We start from the raw sequence: 21,661 nt of genomic DNA, 5'->3' as shown, positions 1-21,661 counted from the left end.
TCCTGGCACACATTCTCTGCTCATGGGCCATCTTTAAACCAGCTGGGCAATCATCTTTATCTTCCCACAGCCCATCCTCCCTCCAGGAGATATCTCCTGTTCATGGCCACTGAGTCCCAGGGCATGACTGATAAAATTCCATCATCCCATGGGAGATGCTCCAGCCAGGGGAGGAGCCAAGCCTTTCCTACCCAGATAAAAACTGACATTTGGGACACCAAGGAACCTTCTTTCCACTGGATTCCAGAGGAAAACCAGACCTTTGCACATCATCCCTGGAGCTTCAGAGGAAACTGCACCTTCTCCAGGAGCACTGCTCCAGCTGAACCACATCTGCCCCTGCAGGAGGATGCAGCCACCATTGAATGGGACTGTGCCAACACCCTGACTGACTGACGGGTGTCAGCTTGGATTCTGACTCTGGCAGGGTTGGGATTGTTCTGTGTAATACTGCATTGCTAGTTTAATTTTCCTAGTAAAGAACTGTTATTCCTAATTCCCATATCTTTGCCTGAGAGCCCCTTAATTCCAAAATTACAATAATAATTTGGAAGAAGGGTGTTTCCATTCTCCATTTAAAGAGAAGCTCCTGCCTTTATTGACAGACACCTGTCTTCCAAACCAGGACACACAGAGATCTGAGATGCTGCCACAGGATGCCCCTGGGCACTCAGCCAATGCCACAGAGCAGCTGCCACAGTGAGCCACAACATGGGAAGCCCCATCCAGTTGTCCAGGGATTTGTAAAAACAAGAGGCAGGGCTGGGATGGGACACCCAGCTTGGCTGCCAAGTGCTGCTCCCTGCTCCCAGACATTATTGCTTCATGCACTCCACGGTGCAGGCAGAAAACACACTGCTTTTAATATGTTCTTGGCTCCAGGAGGTCAGAAAAAAACCCCTGAAAGTCAAAATGAGAGAAGAGGAGCTGCTCCCAGCAGCAGCAGGTCACAGCTGGCACTGGGTTTGCTGCTGTATATCCAGAATCTCTGCAGTTTGCACCTTTCTATATTAATTCCTATAAATCCCTCCCTTTCTCTGCCCAAACTGTGCTAAAAAGGCACTCTTAAAAATACTGCTGCAGGGCTGGAGGTTCCTACAGAGTGTTAGAGATGCTGGAGGGAGGGGAATTCTCAGCAGAGAAACTGAAACCACCAACTCTCAGTTATGAATCCCTTAAATAATTCTGACAATGCTCCCCACCCTGCTGTCTGAAAGCAAGCAGAAAATTGAGTTTTCTCCCTCTCTGGCAGCAGGGTGGGGTGTGGCAGAAAGGGATGGGGGCAGCTGAGCCCCTCCAGGGCTGCCCCAACCCATCCAAATGGATGGAAAGTGGGAATCCCTCCCGAGAGAACAGCCTGGATCCCTGCAGAGCTTTCCAGGCCATCAGCAGGAGGAAGGGACACCTTAACATTATAAAATATTGGAGCAATTAGTCCAGATTGATGAAGGACACCCTTTGCTTGTGCTCTGGTTTCACTCCCACCTTGGCACAGCCCCCTGGAGCGTGCCAGGCTTGGCACCACCCACATCCTCTCCCTGGCACTTCAGCCACACAAGAAATTCTCATTTGAGCCCTGCCCCAGCCACACACCAGCAAAAAAAAAATCTCAGTGGGTTGAGCTGAGAGGAAGAATTGATCCAGATCCTGCCCCAAACCCTGCAAGGTGGGTGCAGATCTCTCTCCCCAGCCTCTGGACCAGAAGCAGAGTGGAAAACACGAGTTTAATTTTAATCTCAGCATCTCCTCCTCTTTCAGCTGGCCTGTGAATCGCTTCCCTTTTTCATTTTTAGAACAGCAATGTTTCAGATCTGTGGGGCAGGGGAGAGAAGACCCTTATCTTGAAAAAAAAAAAAAAAAAAAAAAAAAAGAAGCAAGAACTTCAGAAGGAATTCAGGATAATTAAATCCACGTCAGGAGAGGAGCAGGAGGCTAATAAATGGCACGCTCCACAGGTTTATGAATATTTGAACTATATTTCTTAAAAAAAATCGTACATTACTGCAAGTTATTTAAAATGAGTAACTCCTTTTAATGAACCTGGCTACCATCATGCTGACTAATAGAGTAATAAAGAGTTTAATCCATATTTATGTACATTTTATGTCATTACAGTTGGTGCCAATAAATTAGCAAGTCCAATAAGAGTTTGATTTTATACCATCACTGCTGCTAAATGTGTAACAACACACACTACATGAGCACCAGCTTTTTATTTTATTTCTTTTTTAAGAGCCAGGCTGTACTAACAGAGGCTGGGCACAGAATCAGACCCGAGTTAGGGATGAGGCAATATCAACTGGGGTTTTACTGCTGCAGCCATGGAGAAAACACTTCTGCAGATGCCACTGGTGATTTATAGACAGATCTGAGCCACTTGAAAGGGATCAAATATTAAAAAATAATTCATCTAACTACATTTTTTGAAGGGGAATGGGTAGAGACACAGGCACCAAACCTCTGTCATGAATCACAGCAGGATTGCTTAGTGACTGCACATGGGGAGAGGAGTTTGCTGGGAGAAATTTCAACTGGCCATGAGCAGTTGGAAGTGGCCTTGGGGCTCCCCTGGGAGCTGGGACACCCTGCAGGTCACAGGGAATGTGATGCATCCATCTGGCAGGAGCCTGAGCATTCCCTCCCCTGACATCCCATGGAGAGGGAGCTCCCAGCTCCTGTGGGATTTGGGCTGGAGATAACCACACAGTTCACAATCACCCTGCTGACAGCAAAAAGCACCTTCCCAAGCTTGCAACTCAAGGAAGAAGCAGAACCAGGAGTAAAGCTGGACCTGAGGAGCCCCCAGGCAGAGCTGGAATTGGGTCCATCACCCCCATGGCAGCTCCTCTGTGCAGAAGCCTTGGCTCAGGAGCTAAAAGGAGGGCTGGGAACATGGAAACCACTCAGAATAACAGCTGGGCAAGGCAAGACTGAGAGATCTGATTTTTCTTTTTTGCTCCAAATTTTTTTAATTTTTTTTTTTTTTTTTAAAGCACCAGTGGTTTTCTAACTCTAAAAAACCCCGAAGGTTCAAACCCTTTATGCAGAGGTTGGCACCAAGTCCCTGCCCTTCCCCTGGGTAATTACACTCCAGCAATCCCAAAAGCTGCTGGTAATTGCTGTCCCAGTAGCTTTTTGAGGAATAACTCTCCCAGTAGCATCCAGAAAAGAAAACACCCAACACCACTGCACCAAAGCCCCTCTGCAATTAAATGTTAGCTGTGTTCCATCAGAAACTCCTCCTGTACGTGTAAGTGTCCTGTAACCAAAAAATACCATTGAGCTGAGGAGTGAATAGCTCCAGGAAGAATTTTTGGTGTGTTTGGCCAGTGGGGACGTGGATTAAAGATTCCTTTTGCTCTCACAGTGACTCAAAACGGAAAAGGAGCTCTGGTCAGCAGCAGATTTTTCCCTGTTTATTTGCTTTGCCACTGTTGAACACAGATCTGAGGATAATGTGGGAATGAAAGGTGGTGGAGACAATGGGAATGTTTTGACAGGCTTCCAGAGGGATTTAGGGTGGTGCAGGGCTGCACAGCTGATACCTCCACCAAGCTGATAAAAAAAAAAAAAATAGGTTTTTGTACAGAGAGTCTGTGCTTCCCACATTTTCTATGGTTGGCTGAGGATGACGACAACATGAAAAGCACCACGCAGGCAATAAAATACATTTGTATCTCTTGGAAGTTTATGCCACAGTTCTTTCCCAAGTCTCCTAAAAAAAATCAGATTGTCCTGAGGAAAGAGGGAGTGGCAAATCCCCTCCCCGAGTCACAAAGCTGAATGCACCCCCAAAAAGTGAATGGGGGAGGGAAGAGCTGATCCCTCAGCAGAGCAGGGGGGAAAGCAAACTGTGCTCATCAGCTGATGTGTTCCAGCAGTGTTTAACACCAGGCCCTATTAACAGGCATCAGAGGCAATCTGAAACTGCACAAAGCAAGAGACAATGTGAGGATAAAGCAGCATTTTAATTAGCAGCAGTTCCTTCCCCAGCCCAAAAGGTTCCTTCTGTGCATTCATATTCCCAGAACAACAACTGCCTTCTTGTATTCCATAAATCAAAAAAAAACTCATAAAACAAGGCACTGCAATTGCACATTCCACATAATGGTCCAGAAATAAATTAGGCAATAAATATCAAATAATATATCCCCATCAGCAGTGAAAATCTACTCCTTGGATAATCAGAAGATGCCTTCCAGCAGCTTGTGCCTGTCAGCTCGAAACAGGTAAAACAATACAGAGCTTGAATAAATCTTTTATCACCTTTTCTGCAGAAGAATGTAGCAATTGTCCTGGGTAATGGCTTCCCTGAGCCCTGTATCCATCAGCCCTGATGCAGTTGGTGTCAAAGCCAGGGGATCAGAACAAGAGACACTTGTCAAAACCAGGCACAGTTTTCCCTGTTTTCAGTTTTTGGTGCCAACCATCACTTAGAGCAACACATTTCTGAGGAGCTCAGGGCACTCATTTCAGCCTGCCATGAAACACTCATGACAAAAATCAGAGGTGATTTCAGCAAAGCTATTTTGCTCTGCAGAGGTGGCAGCAGATGGGGAAGGGCTGAGCGAGGTGAGGACCCAAAAACAAACAGGTCACATCCTTTAGAGATCCCAGAGAGGTTTTAACCTAAAGCAGAAAACTTGAAGGCTTGGTCTCCCTTCAACAGAATCAGAATCAAACCCCAAATATACTAAAATATACTAAAATATACTAAAATGTACTAAACCAACCCCTGAATGCACTGAGGATGCAGCAGAACCCTAAGTCCACACAGCACAGGGAAGCAGCACAGCTCTCAGAGGCTGCTCAGAAAACCACAAAACTTGGCATTTTCACCCAAAACCTGCAGCACAAAGTCAGGGAACAGCCCCAGCCACACCCAGCCCTTCCCAATAACTCTTACCTTGCCAAAATCCCGCACATCAAAGAGGTCAAAGGGGTCAAAGAGGTCGCTGTTCCTTAACCCAAATTTGTCGTGGCACACTTTCAGGAAGGTCCTGATGTTCTTCAGACACAGAAACTGGGGGAGAAAAAGGAGAAAAGGAGAGGAGAAGTGAGTGAGACAGAAATTCCAGCTGAGATTTACTGAGTTAAACACAAGACAAGTGGGCAGGGAATGAGAAACTCTCACTGCAAAGCCAGGCAGGAGTTTATTTGTTGTTTCTGGGGATGTCAGACTCAGGGTGCCCTGAGAGGGCTCCTGTGTTCTCAGCTGCACACCAGCAACACAACATCCCTCTGAAAAACAAGTTTCTCCCAAGGTGAAGTCGAGAAAGTCTGCAAAACTCAAGCCAGGACGTTTTCCTTTCAAGGTCAAAGGCAAATATGAATTACAGCTGATGTTCCACAGAAGTGTTGAGCTTTTAACCATTTGCAGCATGATCCCATTTGGGTCCCTGCAGAAGGGACACTTGTTACAGCAACAGGATAAGGGGGGATGGCTTTAAACTGGCAGAGGGCATGGGATGGGATTTGGGAAGGAATTCTGCCCTGGGAGGGTGGGAAGGCCTCTGTGGCTGCCCCTGGATCCCTGAAATGCCCAAGGCCAGGCTGGACAGGGTTTGGAACAAGCTGGGATAGTGAAAGGTGTCCCTGCCCAGGGGGCAGACTGGCTGATCTACAATATCCCTTCAACCCAAACCTCTGGTTATCCAGCAAGGCTGACTGGCAGAGCAACAGCAAGTTTCTCTTTAAAAAATAAACCCCTGTCTTTGGCTATAGCAATAAAATGTTGTTTATCCACAATCATCATGGATCCAATGCCTGAGGACTGCAGAGGGTCTTGCTCCTGGCAGCACAAGGGATGAAGAAGAGAAAAAAATAAAAATCTGTTTTATTTTGGGAGCTGCATCACCTACACCCTTCATCTGCTGAGGCAGCCAATGAACTTCCCTTCTCTCTGCATCCTCACTGCAAAATACCTTCAATTTATCACTGTGTCTTTAGGCAACTCTTCACTTTCTTCAGCTAATTCCTACCAAGCACATTAGACTCCTAAGGAAATCAATCCATTGAGGGGGTGAATCACCCCCCTGTGATCAGCAGAGGAGCCAAGCTGCCTTTGGGGGGATTCCCTCAGCCTGGTTTTGTCACATGGCACCACCTCAGCTGTCATCAAACACACACCACCTAAAGACACCACTTGCAAACCTCACCCAGGGTTCAAAGCAAAAGAAAATAGCTTAATTTTCTTTTAATTAAAAGAATCAAAGCAGAGTCTTTGGGGCTGTGGTATCTCCACAGATGCTGCTTTGGGGATTAGACAGGAGGTTTTGCAGCCTGGATTAGCAAAACCCCCTCATTAGCAGCAGGCTGATTCAGCCACAAAAAGCAAGAAATAACCTCTTACCCTTCTCCCCCCCGTGGCAGCACAGGGAGGTGGCACAGGACAGTCCCATCCCATCAGAGCACGTGCCAGAGGCAGAAATTCAAAACAAATCTGGATTTCTAGGGCATTCCTCTACCTCACATAAACACTGCAGTAAATAGGAGTGTCTAGACCGGGAGGTTTTTGGTTGGTTGTTTTTTTTGGGATTGCTCTACAGGCTCTCTTGCTGACACAGGTTATTTCATCACTTCATCTCCTGGGTCTGTGCAAGAATTGACACCCTGGGCTGTGTGTGCTGCTGCACTGCAGTCCCATGGATTCCAAAGTTCCAGCGTGTGCTTATTTTAAACCCTTTTAAGCCTCCAATTTTCAGAGTTAATTGGCACAGGGTCCAGCCACAATTGCAGACAGCAAGATGCAAACTGCCTCTGCAGAGCTGCCCTGCCCTGCTCAGCACTCCCTCCCCAGCTCCTGCTCATCCCACCTGGGCACCACCAAATCAGAGCACAGAATGCTTTGGGTTGGAAGGGATATTTAGGATTATCCACCATCCCAGTTTGCTCCCAGCCCTGTCCAGCCTGGCCCTGGACACTTCCAGGGATGGGGCAGCCACAGCTCCTCTGGGAATCCTGTGCCAGTGAAGGAACCAAAGGCCAAAAGTGATATTGCTCCTTAATTGAGATGTGGAAACCACCTCAGCACAGTGCAGGGCCCTCCTGCAGCTCTGGGTGCCACCAGCAGAGCCACCAGCCAGGCCCTGAGTGCCAGCAGGTGACAAATTGAGGGAAAAGCCCCTCATCTACCTAAAGAGCTGCTGGAAAAGGCCTGGTTAAAACACAACAACCACAATTAACCTGCTGGCAGCAGAGCTGGCCACAGGAAGAGCCACCCTGGGGTGATGAGTGGGTTCCACCCTCACCCTTCCAGCACCACAGGCCCAGTGGGGACACCCAGCGTGGGTGTTGGTGGCACAATTCACTCCTGGCACCTTTTCCGTGGCCAACCTGCAAAGTGTCATCTCTGCTTTTTATTGTTTTGGCATTTCGAGGTGGCTGCTGGTGGCAGATGATGAATTCTGGGCTCGGGACTGTTAAAATTAGCTCCAATTTAACATGAGGCCATTCTCTTCACCAGTCAGTCACACCTTTGGACAAGCAAATATTTCACAGGGGAAAAAAAAGAGAGAAATCAATGTTCTCCAAGGGTTCATTCAGCACTGTCAGGCCCAAAATCAGTGGTGTCATTTATCTGCTTCCAGCAGAGCCCTGGGATCTCCTCTGGACACCAATAACACAAACTCCCAGTCCTGCACCATCCTCCTGGGCAAAAAAACAACCTTGGGCACAGACACCAATAACACAGAGAATTCCATGGCCACCAACGTTCCCAGGCTCTGGAACAGCCACAGAACAAACCCTGGGTGGGGAGAACATCCTGGGCACTGCAAAACCCTCCAGAGAGGGGAGTTAAAGGCAGAGGGAAGAGGTGGCTGGAGCTGGGAGGGGACTGTGCCAAACAGAGCGAGAAACTCACAAAACAAAACACCTGAAACTTGATAATAGATAAGAAAAGTGTGCTCAGCTCTGCCCCAGCCCTTGGAGGCTGGAAAGGGGCAGCAGAAGGGCCCCATCACCTGCACTCGGTTTCACAAGAGCTCTGCTTATTTTTAACCACTCTGCAGAGTCAGAAAGTGAAGAAACTGCTCTGAGCTCCTGCTGGGAGCCCTTGGCCACCCTCCTGCACACGGTGGCCACCAGCCCCAGTGCCTGGGAGCTCCTCAGCAGCTGCTGGGATGCTCTGTCTCAAACAAAGTTTTCCTGGTTTTCTCTCTTTTACCGGATTCAGTGAGTTTGGAGAGCCCTGGGATGATCACAGCATGCACAGAGGGTTGTGCTGCTGAGTTTTTGTGCAGCTCAGACCCAGAAATGCACTGGAGGTGCCTTCAGGGGAGGGCACAGGAGGGGAGATTTGGCACTTGGGCTGAGTGCACTTTGCAAAGGGACACTGGGAGCTCAGTGGGGACACTGGGAGCTCAGCGGGGACACTGGGAGCTCAGTGGGGACACTGGGAGCTCACTGGGGACACTGGGAGCTCAGTGGGGACACTGGGAGCTCACTGGGGACACTGGGAGCTCAGCGGGGACACTGGGAGCTCAGTGGGGACACTGGGAGCTCAGAGGGGACACTGGGAGCTCAGAGGGGACACTGGGAGCTCAGTGGGGACACTGGGAGCTCACTGGGGACACTGGGAGCTCAGCAGAGACACTGGGAGCTCAGCAGGGACACTGGGAGCTCACTGGGGACACTGGGAGCTCAGTGGGGACACTGGGAGCTCAGAGGGGACACTGGGAGCTCAGCAGAGACACTGGGAGCTCACTGGGGACACTGGGAGCTCAGAGGGGACACTGGGAGCTCAGAGGGGACACTGGGAGCTCAGAGGGGACACTGGGAGCTCAGCAGGGACACTGGGAGCTCAGCAGGGACACTGGGAGCTCACTGGGGACACTGGGAGCTCAGCAGAGACACTGGGAGCTCAGAGGGGACACTGGGAGCTCAGCAGGGACACTGGGAGCTCAGCAGAGACACTGGGAGCTCAGCAGGGACACTGGGAGCTCAGCAGGGACACTGGGAGCTCACTGGGGACACTGGGAGCTCAGTGGGGACACTGGGAGCTCAGAGGGGACACTGGGAGCTCAGCAGAGACACTGGGAGCTCACTGGGGACACTGGGAGCTCAGAGGGGACACTGGGAGCTCAGAGGGGACACTGGGAGCTCAGAGGGGACACTGGGAGCTCAGCAGGGACACTGGGAGCTCAGCAGAGACACTGGGAGCTCAGCAGGGACACTGGGAGCTCACTGGGGACACTGGGAGCTCAGAGGGGACACTGGGAGCTCACTGGGGACACTGGGAGCTCAGCAGAGACACTGGGAGCTCAGCAGAGACACTGGGAGCTCAGAGGGGACACTGGGAGCTCACTGGGGACACTGGGAGCTCAGCAGAGACACTGGGAGCTCACTGGGGACACTGGGAGCTCAGCGGGGACACTGGGAGCTCAGAGGGGACACTGGGAGCTCAGAGGGGACACTGGGAGCTCAGTGGAGACACTGGGAGAATCAAAGCAGCCCCTGCTCCTTCCACTGGGGATTCTCTGAGAGACTTGTAAAAATGCCATAAAACACAAAAAAAAGGAAGAGATGAGGAGGATGATTTTGCCTGGAAGGGCAGGAAGATCCAGCAGCTCACAGCATTTTGGAAAGAACCTTCAGAGAGGGGTTGGGGCTGTGGGGAGAGCACACAATGGCACAGGGTGCCCAGCATGGCCAAAGCCCTGGGCTTGAAATGTGTCCTGCAGCATGCAAGGGATGCTGGAGCTGTGCTGGGGGAGATAATCCCACTGATGAATGACCAAAGGGACTTTCTTTAGCACTTCCTGGCCCTGATGCCAGATTTCCTCTTACTCTCACTGCCAGCACCTCTGGAAAGTGCTGGGTGAGGAGTGAGTCACCTGCTTATCACAGGCTGTGCAAATGCTCCTCTCCTGCAGAAAACTCATCATTGACAAGGGGAAAACAGGAGTGCCATGGCACGAGCCTCTGCAGAGCCAAGGGATGCGTCCCTGAGTCCTCCTGTGCTATCTGATATTGCAAAGGGCATCACAGCTCCCTTGGATCAGGAATGGAGGGAAAGCCCAAGGGAATCCAGTGGGAGCTGCAGGGCAGGCTCATGGCAGGGGGTGGGATTTTAGGTGGTCTTGAAGGTCCCTTCAACCCCAAACCTTTCTCTGATCTGAAAGTGAAGATCACAGCCTGGTCTGATCTGTCCAAATGGCTCTGCCCCATCCAGCTCCCCTCCACACCAAGGGCTCCCCAGTTTTGGGACCAAAAATGAGTCAAAAGCACCGGTGGGGCTCACATTCCCCCCCCAGCATCACCAAATCTCCCGTGGCTTTGTTCCTCCCGGCTTTGTTCCTCCCCATTGTCTCTGGTGCAGAGGCAGCACAAAACCTCTCTGCAGAGAATTCCCCTCTGCATTTGGATTCAACTCGCAGCTCATCAATTACTCCAGATGGACAGATTAAATTTCAGGTTGTTGGACAGCAGATTTATCTATTGAGAAGTGGAGAATGAAATTATTTCTCAAACAGTTTAGCACTATTATTTCCCCCCCCCAGCCCTTTCAAAGCCATTCCCATTGCTGAGCGCTCCAGGGCTGGGCAAATTCCACTTAAGGGAGGATGATTAATGAGCCTGAAACACTGATGAGGGCTGACCTCTCCACAGCTTCTCCTTCTCACATCCACTCACGAGCTCCATTTATCCCTAGGAAAGCACCTGAGGGAAAGCAGCCACGGATTTTAGGACATAGCAGGGCACTGGGAGGACTGGGGGAAAGCAAACCTACAGCAAGAAAAACTCCTTCCCAGGGAGGAAAATCAGCCAGAGCTCAGAGGGGATGAAAAATTCCTGCCCAAACTCACCAGGAGCTTCCACCTTGCCCAAGAGAAGCACACCAGGGGTCCAGCAGGTCCTGCTCATCCTCACACCTTCACTCAAAGGGACAAAGATCCCCCAGTTACCCCACAGGAACTTCCCATCATGGTCTGTGGGCTCCCAAAGGGAAGAGGTCTCTCAGTTAACAAAATGAAACTCATGAACTGGAAACCAGGATATACATGGAATTGTGAAAAAATAATTCAAAACTATAAAGTAAAAGTAAAATAGAGACTCTGGAGTAACACCCAGAGGCAGAGGACACTCAGAGGGGGCTGCTGTCACCCTGCCAAGCCCAGGGCTCCAAGAGCTCATCCTATTTTATCCAAGGGAAGTTTTCCTGCACCTGAACTCCTCGTGCAGACTGCCAGGTTCATTCCATCATTACAAACAACACAGAAAAAAATGAAAGAGCAAAAGGAAGGCTGTAAGTGTGGCTAAACCCCCCCATCCATCAGGCAGCTGAGATCCAAGATAAGCCAGGCTGGAGGAGGGGACCAGGATCCGGTGACATCCCTGAGTCCAGGGGAGGGAAAGGACGTCACACACAAGTTTGTGACCTCCCCAAACCCAAAACCTCTCCCTGGTGGCTCTGAGAGTCCCTGCCAGGAGCCAGCAGGTCCCACACGCCCGGGGAACGCTGGGCTCTGTCCGTCTGTCCATCCGAGGGTCACCACGGCGCTCAGGGGCTCTACATGACAGGAAGGAAGCTGCAACTTCCCGAAGAAAAGGCTGGAGCTGCCACTGCTGACAGTACTTCCCTCCTTTGTGGAGCCCTCCCGGGCCTGGGGAAGCCACAACCATTAAGGTTTGATTTAATTGCAGTGCCCGGGAGGGTTTCACCCATGGTGCTTACAGGGGCTGAAATCACCCCAAATCCAGCGGGTCCAACAGGTTCAGCTCTGCTCCAACCCCCCAGCCACAGGTCTGAGGTTTGTGCATCCCAAACCCTTCCCACTGAGGTTCTGGAAATCCCTGTGTTGCTGATTGTGTTCTAGAAATGGATCTTTTAGGATATCTCTGAGAGCCAAGCCCAGGTGGGCACAGCCCCTCTCTGCCAGCCCTGGTGCCCAGCAGCTCTGGGGGATGGATGGCAAGGCAGGGAGCAGAGCCTTGCACCCCTGAGTGTGGGAAAACCACCAAGGATCATCACCCTGCTCCCCCAGACACTTCCAAGGTTCATCAGTGGCACAGCAAATCCCTCCAAGGTGGCTCTTTGGGGCTTTCTCACAGAATGGAGCAATCTCAGACTCCTGCATCCCAGATCTGGGTGTCTCCAGAGCAGGCTGGCAAACCCAGGCTGGGCTTTCCTGAGCAATTAAACCTGAGGTGCAGCAAGCCTGGGAGAGCTTGGATTGGAGGCATTGCTCAATCTGCCCAATTTGGCATCCTGGATGAAGAGTTCCCTTCCACACTCCTCAAACCCAGCCTTTTCCTCTTCTTGCAGCTCCATCAGGGGAACTCAGCTTAAAAAAGGGGGAGGAAAGGAAAAAAGAAAAAGGAAAATAGTGACAAAAGAGATGTCTGAGCTCATGCTATTGCTGTGAAGTCCTAACCTCGTGTTTGCCTCACCCAGGATCACACTTCACTCCAAAAACACAACCACAGATAAGAGATGGGACATGTGAAAAATAAATCCTGGTGAGAGCAGATGAAGGGATGAGATAACTGTGCGTGGGAAGGCTCCTGCAGAGAAAACTCAAAACATTTGGGCCAGCCCAAAGCTCTGAGAGAGGACCTGACCTGAACCATGGCAATTAAATTACAGCAGAGCACTCAGCTGCTCTTGAGGAAAAGGAGGGATTGTGTGAGCCCAGCTGGGGTTTCCCTGCAGTGCTGCCCTTCCAGGGAGCTGCCCAGGCAGGCACTGTCCTGCTGCTCCTCAGGCTGGCCAGGAATGGAGCCCTGATGGACTCTGGACAGCCCAGTGATGAGAAAAGCTCTCAGCTGGGTCAGCAGCAGCCAAGTCAGCAAATCCAGCCTCTGCAGGCAGCAGGCTGCAAGCCTGGGCTCAGTCAAGACATTCCCACAACTCATTTTTGTCTCCTTAAAACCAAGCTGCCCTGAAAAAATGGTGAGGAGCCAAGCTCTGAATGTTTTTGTGAACAGGGTGGGATTGGAGGGTGTCTGCAACAAGGGACTCCAGTGGCATTCATGCAAAGCTGTCTAAATAATAATCTAATGTGGGAGCTGAGCTAAAAATTTTTGTATTTCAGTTATAGAAGAGTCCCATAGAGTAGATTTTAAATATTTATTGATATCTGGATGTGTTCAACACCAGGTTGGGCAGGGCTTGGAGCAACCTGGTCTAGAGGAAGGTGTCCCTGCCCAAGGCTCCAATGAGCTTTATGGTCCCTCCCATAAAAATCTGTGATTCTATGATCCAAAACCACCCCTGAGCTGATGTTAGACAGAGGAACATCCTCATTTCAGGGCACACAGCAGCCTCACTGCAGACTCTGCCTTCTTAAAACATCCCAAGAAATCTGATTTTAGAAATTCTGCCATCACACCAACAGCATGCAATCTTCCATCATCCAACAGACTTTTCTGGGAAGAGCTTGTGTGGCTGCCATGGCATTATTCATCCATCGTGGGTAAAATGCAATTTTTCTGCACACAGTCACAGGGGTGGGGTGACTCCTTCCCAATTAGCCTCACTTCACTTTCACAAAACCTCCAAAATTACAACTGAATGTGTTGTTTTCCTCGGTGCAAGGAGTGCCAGGGTACCTGCCAGAAGGCAGAGCAAACAAATTCCTGGAACATCCATCCCAGGGCATCACCCACAGGGAAATCACCAAAGCAAAATCTCAGCCAAGAAAAACACTGACAGTGCCAAGTTTGTCCCAGCTTTTACCTCTGAAATGGGTGGAAATGGAGGAAATAAAAGCCTGGAAAAACTGCAAATATCGTGGTGCAGTGAGATTTGCAGAGCCTTGTCCAGCAGGCAAGACCTGGAGGGGATGGTTCAGCTCCCAGATCCCTGGAGCAGCAGAGTTCTGCATCCCAGGATGGAAATAACCCACTCCTGGTGACACCAGGGCTGGTGACACCTGCTGGGTGCTGCCCTGGTGCCAGCCACCCCCAGAGCTCTGCTGAAAACTAAACCAGTGGGTTTGGAGAGAAACAGCCCCGAAATGTCCCCCCAGGGGGAAGGGATGGCATTTTGAGAAGCAAACAGCATTTCTCTTAATCTCAGTCTCAGAAAAAGTCTCAGAACATTTCTCTTAATGGCACCAGGTAATGATGCTGAAAGACATCCCCAGCTCGTGCCTGGAGAAGGAATTAACACCACAACACTTCTCACATTCTGGAGAACTGCTGCACACGAAATCAAGCTGTGTTTTCACAAGACTGAGCCCAAAATGTGCTGTTTGACAGGTCCCTGGGGCTCTGTGCTGCCATCAACTCCTGGGGCAGAGGTGATGAGCAGCTCAGCCCCTTCTGCACCCCAGAAAGCAGCAGAAATGGGGTGGTGGGGTGCCCCTGGGCCAACCCACCTGTGCATTGCTCCTCCAAGGTGAAAACTCTGCTGTGCCACAGGACCTACAAGGCAGAGCTGGCCTGGGGAGGGAGCAGCCCCTGGCCAGCAGCTCCCCTGGGGGGTGGGAAGGGCTGGGCACCAATGTCCAGCTGTGGGTACTGAGGGAGAGCTGGGGAGAGCAGCCTGGGGGGCTGTGCCCAGGGACTGAGGATGGACAGCATTTCATTGAAATAATGAATGGTTTTGTTGTGTGTACTGGGGAGAAGAAGCAGTGCTGGGAGCAGGAAGGGATTTTGGTAATGCCCATGGCTGGGTGAACCCCCTGCACTGCACCTTCCCCCAGGAATAGCAGAATGACAGAGTTTCCAGTGATAAACCCACAGCTGGGTGCTCAGAACTCCTCTGGCATCAGGAGAAGCCCCCATGGGTCCCTACCAGACTCCAGAAAGCTTCAGAGCACATCCCCAGATTCTACTTGCCCAAATATATCAACCCCAAACCCATCCCTGTGTCCAGGAGAGGAAAACCCACCCACAACCACAGGCACAAACCCATTTTTCTTTCCACCTAAAGCACTTGTGCTGCCCTGGGCAATTTGCATTCAGGGTATCAGTTCCTCTCCCTTTCAGCACTGCAAGGAAATTAATTAACTGAAGAGTAACTGTAAGTATCACAAAGCTTGGGAGGCTGAGACAGGAAATGTGAAGGTTAACCATCATATTTAATGTAGCACAAGATAAAAATCAGAGTGAACTTTGATCAGGGGGAGGATGAAGAGGCCACTGGCATTGCTGTGATGTTGGTTGGTTGGGTTGCTTTTTGGTTTTTTGTTGTTTTTTTTTTTTTTAAGATTAGAGGCTGTATTTTAACTGCAAGATTTCAATTAAGCATTTTCACCCCTCGTGGAGGAAAGGGAGAGGTTTAATTCCTGACTGGAGAGTATCAAGCCAGGTGAAAAGCACAAGAGCCATCACTCCTTGATCCTGGCACAGGATTTGAGAGGAAACCCAAACTGTGGGAAGGATGCTCTGAGCCCAGCAGAGGCAGGGCTGTCCTAAAGGCAGCAAAAAGGAAATCACTTCCCTTTTTGAGTTAATTTTTTTTTTGCAAGGGTGGAATTTCATGAGAGACTCCAGCCAGAACTGAGTCTGGTTCTGGGAAGTTCCCTAGAGCATCAGGAGATTTGTTACCACCCTGAATTAAAGATCCTTCTGCAGTGAGCAGTGCTGAAATTTTGGCCACAGACTCCAAACCTCCCTGGATTTGGGCACAACCCTGTCCCTGACCTCCCCTGGATTAAAACAAGGGGAGCTTCATTTCTGACCCAATTTATTTCAATCTCTCCTTGAGGATGTGATTATTTTACCTTATCTGGAAGATTTTTTTTCCCCCCCCTCCCTTCCCAAGCTCCAGAGGTAAAATTTACTGCCACAGCAATGCAGAACAGTTCCTGCTCTGCATGATAAAAACAGGCTACAGAAAATTAATCTACTGGCTACTTAATTTGTAAAGCTGCTTAAAAAGGTCAGGTCCCCAGCTCATAAAAACCACCACTGAGAACAGATCCCAGCCATTACTGGAAACAAGGCTCTGGATATTTCTATAAATTAATGCTTGGGGAGGATAACAAGATAACAGGACCCTCTAATTTAACACCCACATCCCATTCCTGGCAGCTCCCAGCTCTCATTTATTGCAGTAACACATCAGGGGTGCACCCAAAGCTGGCACCTGGGGCTAGAGGGGGTTTGAAATCCTCCCAAAATCTCCTGAACACTTTCCAGATTTGTATTTATATTTCTGTAAAACAAGTCCTCCTTTCTGAGCCAGGCTAACAGGGGCTAAACACACACAAGCAGAGAAATATTTTTATTTTTTTATCCCTTTTTTGTTTCTCTGTCTGAAATAAGGAAGAACATTATTTTGTATTTTGTGAGGGAGGTTTTATCTTTTCAAACTAAGCTTTGGTAAATTGTTTAATGGGAAGTTGCATGTGGGGATTAATCACAAGCACCAACACTTGTGTAATTCTGCACTGATTTTCACTCAGTGAAGAAGGAAAACCTCCCTGTGAGACCATGGGGAAATCCAGGTTGGCTCTCTGAGGTATTTACCAGCCAGACAGGAGCAGCTCCACCAGCCAGTGCACAAGCAAAGCTGACTGTTAATTGGAATATCTCAAATAAACTCTGGGACCAGGGTAATTGCATTGCAGAGTGTTAGGCAAGGTTGGGTTGCTTGTGCTGTGCTGGGCTAATTAATTTGGTACAATTTGAGGATGCAGATAAGGCCCCAGGGACGTGTTGGGCTGGACCATTGATGCTGTATTTCAGCCAGAGGGGTGAAGAGGGGAGCTGGCAGCAGCATCTGATTCCTTCTCAGCTGCTCCACTCCATCTCCTTCCAAAGCCACCCACTCTGCTGGAGAGGGCTGAGAATTGTCTGGACAGGAAAGGACAATATTTGGAGCTTAATGGGACAGGATCAATAAGTCTAAACAGGCAGCAGCCCTGAAAAAGCTCACTGACCCACGAACCAAAGTGACTTTATTGACACAGTTAAGACAGTATCAACACCCAGTCAAACACAGACTCTTCATTTCCCCTTTTTTTTTTGGCAGCATCCCTGCTTTAATTTCCTAAGTACCACCCAACTGAAGTTAATTTTTAGTACAGCTGCATGTATGACTTCCTTCTGCTTTAAATTATCCTTTCTCTTAGCAACTGCCTCCACCAACACACACACACAGAGTGTAGAACTCAGGGAGGGATTTTTTTAGGCACAGAATTAAGGTGTGAGAACAAGCACGAAGGTTTTTATCATGTAAACTCAGCTCTGAGCAGGAGTTATTAAAAAGCCTGGCTTAGGAGCCAGCACAATGCATTTAAAAATCCATCCAGCAAACATTAAGGCAGGCCTGGCTCCTGTGGAAATGGCTGTGGCACACATTAGGCTGAGCTGTTAGGAATAAATTGTTCCTCTGCATAATGCAATGGAGACCAGGCAAAGAGGGAAAATGAAGGCTCCACAGTATTTTACAGGGCTATAAACAGCCAGGGAAATAAAACATCTCTCCCAAGGTGTAGCTCCCAATGCAGAAAGCTCTTATTGAAAGCAGCTCCGTGGGGGAAAGGCTCTCCAGCTGCTGAGTGCCTCGGGGAGGGCAGCAGAAATAACATGTCATGTAAAGTCATCGTGACCTGTCACTTCTGCTCACACTCACAGGGCAGATGGAGGCTTCTCCTGGAGCTCTCTGCAGCAGGAGCAGCATTGCCTGGCAGGGCTGGAGCAGGGACCAACATCTGTCTGGTGCAGCTCGGGCAGAGGCTCCCAGCCCAGCACTGCACAGCTTCCCTTGCTGGGGATGTTCTTGGAGCCTTTCCACCTCTGTGGTTGGAGCCTGAGGGCACAGGCAGAGCACCCCAGGTGCCCCTCCCAGACCCCAAATCCCTGAGGGGCACAAAGAGGAGCAAGGACAGCTGCCCCCTGTGAGAGCCTGGGCGTGCTCACACTTCTGATCCATCACTCCCCAGCTTGGCACAGGCACCAAATGGAGGTTTTAGTCCCCCTCCAATCCCAAATACCTCCTTCTATCCCAGGTGTGTTGGGTTGATGTGGCCAGCAATGTGAATTCTGTCCCATCTGTTAACCCAGCTGGGGCAGTGACCCTGATCTCCTGGCACACATTCTCTGCTCATGGGCCATCTTTAAACCAGCTGGGCAATCATCTTTATCTTCCCACAGCCCATCCTCCCTCCAGGAGATATCTCCTGTTCATGGCCACTGAGTCCCAGGGCATGGCTGATAAAATTCCATCATCCCATGGGAGATGCTCCAGCCAGGGGAGGAGCCAAGCCTTTCCTACCCAGATAAAAACTGAGATTTGGGACACCAAGGAACCTTCTTTCCACTGGATTCCAGAGGAAAACCAGACCTTTGCACATCATCCCTGGAGCTTCAGAGGAAACTGCACCTTCTCCAGGAGCACTGCTCCAGCTGAACCACATCTGCCCCTGCAGGAGGATGCAGCCACCATTGAATGGGACTGTGCCAACACCCTGACTGACTGACGGGTGTCAGCTTGGATTCTGACTCTGGCAGGGCTGGGATTGTTCTGTGTAATACTGCATTGCTATTTTAATTTTCCCAGTAAAGAACTGTTATTGCTAATTCCCATAGCTTTGCCTGAGAGCCCCTTAATTTCAAAATTACAATAATTTGGAGGAAGGGTGTTTCCATTCTCCATTTAAAGAGAAGCTCCTGCCTTTATTGGAGACACCTGTCCTCCAAACCAGGACACAGGAAACTTTCTTCACATTGCTCTGAGTTTCAAGGAACATCCAGTAAAAGCCATGCAAGGATCTGAACTCAGCTCCACTTTTGATTTCCAGCTGTGTCAGCTCTTCCCTGGCACTGAGCTGCTGGTCTCAACTTTTGAACTTTTGTCCCTCCTCCAGCACATGGGATGAGCTGCTCCATGCCCAGCCAGAGTTTGGTGAAGCACAGCTCTGAATCCTCAGGGAAGGACTGCACAGTTATTTAGTAATACATAATCATAAAATAATTTTGAGCAACAGTGATATGTCTGAACAAATCCAAGCCATGTTCTGTATCATATGCACCAGCCAAAATATATTTAACTGTTTTTCTCTGTATTTTACTACCTAATTGTTTTTATGCATATTTTGCTGTTTCTTCCCACACTTAACTGTTTTTCTGTGTATTTGTTATTTTAGACCAATGTTTATAACAAATGCACAAAATGAGCCATTTTTAAGTGTTTTTCTGCAACTTGTTGAAACTCTTCAAAGCCACTAAAGCAGAAAAAAAAGCTAAAAAACAAGATGCCAAAATTAAAAAACCCAAAAGAAAAGTGAGCAATAAAGTTCTAGACAACCACCAAAAATCTTATGCAAAAAACATAAACAACATAAAAGCACCAATCCAAAAATGTATAATCACATGAACAGTAGTCTTAAAATGTATAATTAAAGCTAAAAAGTAAACAATAAATCAACTTCTGCATAATCATGTTAATTTGCTGTCCAAAAGATCCCGTTTCTCCTGCACAGTTACACAATCCCCAAAAAAAAATCCTCCTTCTCCACCTCCCCAGCCCACAGCAGGCAGATCCCACAGTCTGAGAGCAGCCCCACTCCCACTCAGCCCAAATTCCAGGAAAACAGCAGAGCTCCCCTGGGCCAGCATCCAGGACAGTCACACAGCTCCTGCACATTTCTGCCTTTACCTTGGACCTCTCCATTCCTGACCAAAACAGCCCCAAATCTGCTCCCAAACCCTCTGGAGGGCTGGGAAATCCAGCTGAGCTCCCTTCCAGCAGCCAGAACCTCCTCCCCAGGCTCTGGGAGGTTTTGGGGTGCCCACTGGGAAGCCTGGAGAAGGGACAGCATCCATGGAATGCTGTGGAGGACACACAGTGGGACTGTGCCACAGCTCTCCCAAACTTTCTGCAGCTGGAAAAGAATCCATCCCTGAGCCTGGGACTCAGCATCACTCCAAGAGGATGAGGAGAAGGATCCATCCCTGAGCCTGGGACTCAGCATCATCCCAGGAGGATGAGGAGAAGGATCCACCCCTAAACCTGGGATTCAGCATCATCCCAGGAGGATGAGGAGAAGGATCCATCCCTAAACCTGGGACTCAGCACCATCCCAGGAGGATGAGGAGAAGGATCCATCCCTAAGCCTGGGATTCAGCACCATCCCAGGAGGATGAGGAGAAGGATCCATCCCTAAACCTGGGATTCAGCATCACTCCAAGAGGATGAGGATGAGGAAAAGGATCCACCCCTGAGCCTGGGATTCAGCATCATCCCAGGAGGATGAGGATGAGGAGAAGGATCCATCCCTAAACCTGGGACTCAGCACCACCCCAGGAGGATGAGGATGAGGAGAAGGATCCATCCCTAAACCTGGGACTCAGCATCATCCCAGGAGGATGAGGAAAAGGATCCATCCCTAAACCTGGGATTCAGCACCACCCCAGGAGGATGAGGATGAGGAGAAGGATCCATCCCTGAGCCTGGGACTCAGCATCATCCCAGGAGGATGAGGATGAGGAGAAGGATCCATCCCTAAACCTGGGATTCAGCATCATCCCAGGAGGATGAGGAGAAGGATCCATCCCTAAACCTGGGACTCAGCATCACCCCAGGAGGATGAGGAAGAGGAGAAGGATCCATCCCTAAACCTGGGATTCAGCATCATCCCAGGAGGATGAGGAGAAGGATCCATCCCTAAACCTGGGATTCAGCATCATCCCAGGAGGATGAGGAGAAGGATCCATCCCTAAACCTGGGATTCAGCATCACCCCAGGAGGATGAGGAGAAGGATCCATCCCTAAACCTGGGACTCAGCATCATCCCAGGAGGATGAGGAGAAGGATCCACCCCTGAGCCTGGGACTCAGCACCACCCCAGGAGGATGAGGATGAGGAAAAGGATCCACCCCTGAGCCTGGGATTCAGCACCACTCCAAGAGGATGAGGAGGAGGAAGAGGATCCATCCCTAAACCTGGGACTCAGCATCACTCCAAGAGGATGAGGAGAAGGATCCATCCCTAAACCTGGGACTCAGCATCACCCCAGGAGGATGAGGATGAGGATGAGGAGAGGAAGAACTGACACTTCTGTCCCCTTCCCTTGCTGCAGCCACACACAAACAGGGACAGCAATAACCCAGCTATAACCCAGCAGCTGAGCCCTTTCTGACAAAAACAAACACTTGGTTACAAAATCCAGCCCCAGGAAGGCAGAGGGACAACAAATCACCTGCCCAGTGCTTCTCCCCAGGCAGAGTGAGATCCAGGTGCTCTGCATTCCCAGATTATCTGGATAACCTTTGCCCAGGATCAGGGCCTCTGTTTGCAAAGGGCCTGGTACCAAGTGGAGCTTGGACCTGGGAATCCATGAGCAACACAAAAATAATCCAAAAAGTAATGCAAATAACCAAAGTGGTTTTTGTAAGTGGCTTTTTTGAGCACTCCTCCCCTGCTCAGAGAGATTCCTAAAGAACCAGGGAGCAGCCCACAGCTGCCTTGAACCCACAGACCTGTAAAAATCCAACTGGTTTTGGGTTCTTTTTTTCCCAGAATTTTTTTTTTTTTTTTTTTTCCCAAAGACAGCAGGAACAATGATGCCAGAACACCCAAGGACAGCACGTGGATCCTGGGATTCCAGGGAGCACAACTTGAGCTGTCAGAGCAGGGTGGGAGGCTGAAGATCCATTTCAGATGAGCAGACACTGGAAATGTCAAACCCCAAAAACCTGGGCCAGCTGTGGGTGGGATGAGCAGCCAGCACCAGGAGGATTTTTGCTCAAAAAAATGCTCTGA

At 49.7% G+C, this 21,661-nt stretch overlaps 1 protein-coding gene across 2 annotated transcripts in view; it reads right to left on the bottom strand.

Moving 5' to 3' along the window:
* Positions 1 to 21,661, bottom strand: part of VAV2 (vav guanine nucleotide exchange factor 2) — a 117,056-nt gene that overhangs the window by 83,459 nt on the left and 11,936 nt on the right. For both annotated transcript variants that reach the window (XM_056505496.1, XM_056505495.1), the window contains exon 2: positions 4,907 to 5,023. In XM_056505496.1, the coding sequence (XP_056361471.1) occupies positions 4,907 to 5,023 (117 nt within the window). The remainder of the gene's footprint in view (positions 1 to 4,906; positions 5,024 to 21,661) is intronic.

The sequence above is a fragment of the Oenanthe melanoleuca genome, chromosome 17 (genome assembly GCF_029582105.1).
Source record: "Oenanthe melanoleuca isolate GR-GAL-2019-014 chromosome 17, OMel1.0, whole genome shotgun sequence".
NCBI lineage: Eukaryota > Metazoa > Chordata > Aves > Passeriformes > Muscicapidae > Oenanthe > Oenanthe melanoleuca.
Note: the sequence above shows the minus strand (reverse complement) of the source record. Positions and strands in the feature narration are given on the sequence as shown.